Raw genomic sequence first — 5,797 nt, 5'->3', positions numbered from 1 at the left:
GCTATTTCTTGGAAGAACACGTACAGCGATCTTCTGCCCATCTCCGCCTGGCATGGTCGGTGTTGGGACTGACCACCCCACCGCTACCACCACTGTTACGAATTGGGGCATCCCACCCTAGTCACCACTGTTACGACTTGGTGCGTCTCAGTTCTGCCTCTGTTCAGCAGACCTGAGCGAAGAACGGTCGATGCGACGGTGAGTTAACTGACGTTTATGTGCAATATTTACAAGGCTTTTTACATTAATATACAAGGGCCGTGAGCACAACGGGCTTACGAGGCCCTGCGGAGAGAGTATCTCTGGCACGATGGCGTGTCTGCTGCCCGTCTGCTTCCGCGTCTCAGTGCGGCTCTCCTCTTATAGCCGCCGGTGACCGTTGCGTTCCTCTGCACCCGGCGTTCATCTGCTCCGTCACGCCACAGGCCACCGCTCGGATTGGCTCGATCCGACGCTAGTGAGGAGGAGGAGGAGGAAGGGTCAGCCGGCCAGCCAGGATGACGCCGTGCCATGGCGGCGAGTCCGTGCCTGCTTTGCGCGACGGCGGGCGCACAGCTCTGGCTCCCCGACAGGCCAGCGGAATGAGGGTTCAGGCACAACAGCACCCCCGCCGCCAGACAATGCGCCACGAAGACGAGCTGCTTCCGCGTGGCTCGGATGCGGGGCGCGCTCGAACAGCAGGCTCCTCCCAGTTCCCGTCCGGTGTTCAGCCGCAGGTGGCTCCATGCTCCTTTCCGTGGACAGGCCCCGCTCACAGGACAGGATCGCTGTGCCTCCGCCTTGTCGCCCAGGTGTGTGGCCCAGCTTCGCTCGGTACTCCGGAAGAACTTGGTGCTCGGCACCGGTCGTGTATGATTCTGCACCTTGCCAAGAATCGACCGACAACAGGCAACACACAACACGAGCAAGTGCCCTCTGCCACCCGTCAAATTGCCAGACTTCAATGCCACAAAACTCGGCTCGCTACATTTATGCCCCCCTTTTGTTCCCTCTTCAACAAGAGACACATGTGGGACACAAGAACTCTAAAGTAATTAACTCAAAGTGCCAAACGCATGTAACACACGAAATAAATGAATCGACAATAAATTTAGGTCTCTTGAGATCACTTGGGCAGGATAACCATCGGTTGAGGTCACCAATGAGGACATCAATTTTGCCCCAATTTACGAGCGGACTTGACAACCGTTCACAAAGTGACAAAATATGTCACGAGAGGTCGAAGGCAGCCTTGCTCAGAACGCACGGCTTAGTGCGTCTACGTCAGCGTTTAACTCGCTTCTAACGGACGTCAGACAATACTCACTACCGTGCACGCTAATGTCGCTGCCTCTTTCGCTGTAGCTGCGCTTTCCTCTCTGTCCGTACTTGCCCTCCAAGTTTCTACGGGAAGAAGACAAGAAGGAGTTATTTTCCCTCACTGACAACTTGTGCCTTTCCTTACGCTTCTCACGCCAGTCGCGGCGTTCAATTCCGAGTGCGCAACGCCTCCGGTGGGACCATTCTTTCTTTTTTCGTGACGGCAAGTGAGACCTATCACGATTCTTCAATTTCACGCGCACACGTCCTTTTCCCTCGATGCGAGGTCCGCATCTACCCGGCCTTTTGATTTTCCGTCTACTAAATGGCGTCTTCTCAGCTCGCGGCTGTCCAACGCGATAACTATGCTTGGCGAATCGCTTGGACGCTTCGTTCTGGCCAGTTAACTTATCTTTGGCACTACGGTCCCGTACACTCTTTCGCTTCATGAGCCACACACGCGTTTTCACTGCGCGCGCGTGCCGTTTTCTGTGGGACCGTGGTTTCTCCCGTGACCGCAGCGGAAAATGATAGCCTGCATGATAGCCTGTGCCCTCGCACATTTCTTTAGCTCCGATTGTAACGATAGTTTCTGGGTTGACAAAGTGACGGACTTTGCTCCAGACATTTTGCCGGAGACGCTGCTGCTTCCGATGGCGGCAGAGCGTTTCTGCGCGCGTGCCCTTTCTCTCTTTTCAGAGGCACCACTCTTTCTTATGCCTGCCTTTCATCTTTCGGTGGCAACTGTCTTTCTTTTGCTTGCCTTTCCTCTCCTTTGGGCAGCACCACTGTTCCTCCTGTTTGGCTACCACCTTGTGGTGATAGTTCACTTTCCTTAACTGGCGGTTCCTTTCCTCCAGGTTGCAGCTTTCTATTTTGAGCTTTCCTTTAATTTTCTCTTGTGGAAGCGCATGCTGCTTCTGTCGCCTAGGTTGCTTCTCTCTGATAATCTCACACTGGTTGTCAGCGGATCCCCGTGCGCTACCTGGCTCATGTCTGTCTTTGCCGCCTTTACTAAATTCTTCAAACCTGCGCTCTTTCTCCTCAGCGTCCCTGAGTGCACATACGTCCTCATCTTTCTAGGATACAATGACGTCTTCAACCCCCATGTCGTCTGGATGGTCCTGAAGTCCACTGCCGTCCAGCACCATAGCTACTTCAGGCGTAGACGAACCAGCGTTCTCTCTCGACATGAGTGCTGGCACACAGCTCTCGTCATGCTCATTACGTGTTCCAGCCGATTGCAGATGACAGTCTGCCTTGCTATCAGATGCGGCGTTTCCGCTACTGCGGCTGCTTTCCGGAGTGTGACTAAGCTCACAGCGCTGCGAACGCTCGAGACTCGTTTTGCAGCGATCGCCGTAAACACTAGCGTCCAACTTAGCGTCCGCAAACACTATATGCGCCCGAATCCGTTGACCGAAAGTGTCACGTTTCTGCGTTTCTGCCGAACGCGATGCACAACACAGTGTGTCATCCTGTTTGACATCGCTAGAACTGGCACTGGCCTGCGTTTCTGCCGAACGCGATGCACAACACAGTGCTTCATCCTCTTTGACTTCGCTAGAACTGGCACTGGCCTGCGTTTCTGCCGAACGCGATGCACAACACAGTGTTTCATCCTCTTTGACTTCGCTAGAACTGGCACTGGCCTGCGTTTCTGCCGAACGCGATGCACAACACAGTGTTCATCCTCTTTGACTTCGCTAGAACTGGCACGGGCCTTTTCATTAATGTCCAGCCGAACATCCTCTCTGCCATTCCCTACAACTCCAGCTTTGGCACGCTAGGAGATCCAATTTCCTTCAACTCTGCCCCACTCTCAATGGGCGAGACGTCTGTAACTGCGTCGTCAGGTGCAGTGGCTACCTTCTCCGAAGATAGAGAGGTTTCCTCAGTTCGCGAAAGCGGGGCATCTTCCGCTGTTATAGCAGCAGTTACATCTGCCACGTACAGACTACCTTCTTCTGTGCCGCACTGGCAGGGCTGCTCCACAGTTACGCACTCCACCTCTGTGTCACTATCGTCCGAACCTTCCGCATTTTCGAGCCATTCTAAAATGTCGGCTTTTAGCTGGTAGGAAAAATCGTAAAACGATTTGGTACTATTTTGCTCTCGCTGGTACCTTTGCCGAAGGTCCGCCGGTGACAGGTCATATCTCATCAGTAAAAAGCCTTTCAGCCCATCGTAGTCTGCCAAGCCGCCGTCCAACCGGCGCTTGATAACTTCATACGCTTCGCTGGAAAGAAGGGCTACCAACTCCTGTGCCCAACTATTCTGCTCAACGCGCTTTCTCTCGCAGACGCGCTCAAACTTCGTCAAATACTTCGCCATATCTTCGGCGATCACGAAGGGCCGTGGCCTGTCTCTCGGCTGCCGGCCGTTGGACTCATGCAGAACGGACAATGCTTCAATTCTCTCGCAACTTATCCGATGCGCTTCTAACTCTAGGTCCATAAGTTTCCTAACGCGAGCACGCCGTTTTATCTCAAGCTGCTTCCGTTTTTCTGCCTCTTCGCGCCAACAGCTTTCTTTGCCCTCGCGATCAACGCGTCCTTTGGCCTCGCGCTCACGGCGTTCTTTCGCCTCCTCGCGCTCACGGCGTTCTTTGATCTCATCCCAGGCCTCGTTGGCTTCCTCAGCCGTTACTTCCTGTGCCCGCATGATCTCAAGGATCGCATGTTTTCGTTTCGTGGGGCCCAAATCAATGCCCAACTCCTCGCAAATTTCGATGAGTTCCTTCATTTTAAGGTCCTCCATCGCACACAATAGCCTCTTGCTGTTCGCCCTTTTCTTAGAATCCCCTTGCAGCTCACTACTATAGCACTACTAGTATGAAACGCGCAAGCAATTCTTTACACCAAAGCCTTGTTAATACCCTCAGCACCCGCTTTCGTTTCAAAGCGCTCCGACTTGGCTCGAAACAGCAAAGCTCTCTCCAGTGCAACACCCAGCCCTACTCTAGACTACAATCACGGGTGCTAGAGCAGTCTGGCAAATTGAGGGGAAAACATCATGCACTCACCGCGCCGAGGTAGCTGACGCCGGTCGATCCCGCAGCTGCCATCCACTGTTGGGACTGACCACCCCACCGCTGCCACCACTGTTACGAATTGGGGCATCCTACCCTAGTCACCACTGTTACGACTTGGTGCGTCTCAGTCTGCTGCCTCTGTTCAGCAGAACTGAGCGAAGAACGGTCGATGCGACGGTGAGTTAACTGACGTTTATGTACAATATTTGCAAGGCTTTTTACATCAATGTACAACGTGACGTGAGCACAACGGGCTTGGACGAGGCCCTGCGGAGAGCGTATCTCTGGCACGATGGCGTGTCTGCTGCCCGTCTGCTTCCGCGTCTCAGTGCGGCTCTCCTCTTATAGCCGCCGGTGACCGTTGCGTTCCTCTGCACCCGGCGTTCCTCTGCTCCGTCACGCCACAGGCCACTGCTCGGATTGGCTCGATCCGACGCTAGTGAGGAGGAGGAGGAGGAAGGGTCAGCCGGCCAGCCAGGATGACGCCGTGCCATGGCGCGAGTCCGTGCCTGCTTTGCGCGACGGCGGGCGCACAGCTCTGGTTCCCCGACAGGCCAGCGGAATGAGGGTTCAGGCACAACATCGGCAATAATGGCGGACGAGGCGGCTTGGCGGATGCACATAACGTTACTGAAAAAAGGTGCATTGGCCGCGATCGGCCACGACAACCATCAGGCATCCAAACATGCTCTTGGTTGCCAACGACCAAAATAATCACAAATATTCGGTGCATCTGCTTTCATACTCATGATTGGATATCATTTTAAAAAAGAAGTAAGTCAGAAAAGACAGACGGTATGATCGGTGCTGTGTTACCCCTCTGACCAATCGCAGCTCTGAACGAAATCAACAGTTTAGCGCTTCAACACACCAGAGGCATGAAAATTGTTGCGCTTATAATTTCGGCTTGTGGTTAAGCTTTTATTAAAGCGGTAATAAAAGATTTAAAAGGAACAGTTTTGCTTCACAGCTAGCGTAAGCTCAAGTCAGCGCTGTTCTTCATTTTCTAATAGCGTACGATAAACACCAGGGCGCTTAATTCCCTCCGTACATTTTCGAGTAACGTGCACTGCTTTTCGAATAACCCCTTATTGTGGCACATGTTCCTGAGCAAATAACAGACGAATAACAGAAAGGGTTCAGGTTAACATGCATACAAGTGAATAAATCAAAATTGGACGAACGAGCGAGGTTGTTGACGCAGTAATTTTATGTTAGCTGAAGATGCAATGTAACGCAAATCCCGAATAAATTGCACTCTCATACTTCTGCTCCATTTCAACAACAAAAAGGAGCCTACTCGCTGATAAATGCGTGATCTTCGCCACTAATACTGACAACGCTTAAAAACAAAAATGCTAGACACTAGGGAAGGAATAATTCTGCATCTGAACTGAGTTGTGAACGTGGCCTGAACATTCCATATATATAGGTACTTTTTTGTTTAGAGCACTTTTACCAAGA

The 5,797-nt window shown here is 52.5% G+C and overlaps 1 protein-coding gene across 1 annotated transcript; it reads right to left on the bottom strand.

Moving 5' to 3' along the window:
* Positions 1–215: 215 nt before the first annotated feature.
* LOC149367998 (uncharacterized) lies at positions 216–4,903 on the bottom strand. The gene is made up of 2 exons (XM_089558110.1): positions 1,445–4,903; positions 216–1,383 (listed from the first exon to the last, which is right to left on the bottom strand). Exon 1 carries the CDS (start codon positions 4,057–4,059, stop codon positions 3,064–3,066), a length of 996 nt encoding a protein of 331 aa, XP_089414236.1. The 5' UTR covers positions 4,060–4,903; the 3' UTR covers positions 216–1,383; positions 1,445–3,063.
* Positions 4,904–5,797: the final 894 nt, after the last annotated feature.

Source organism: Amblyomma mixtum, chromosome 1 (assembly GCF_055824585.1).
Source record: "Amblyomma mixtum isolate Tamu chromosome 1, ASM5582458v1, whole genome shotgun sequence".
Taxonomy (NCBI): Eukaryota; Metazoa; Arthropoda; class Arachnida; order Ixodida; family Ixodidae; genus Amblyomma; species Amblyomma mixtum.
The sequence above is the reverse complement of the archived record's forward strand: the minus strand, read 5'-3'. Positions and strand labels throughout refer to the sequence as shown.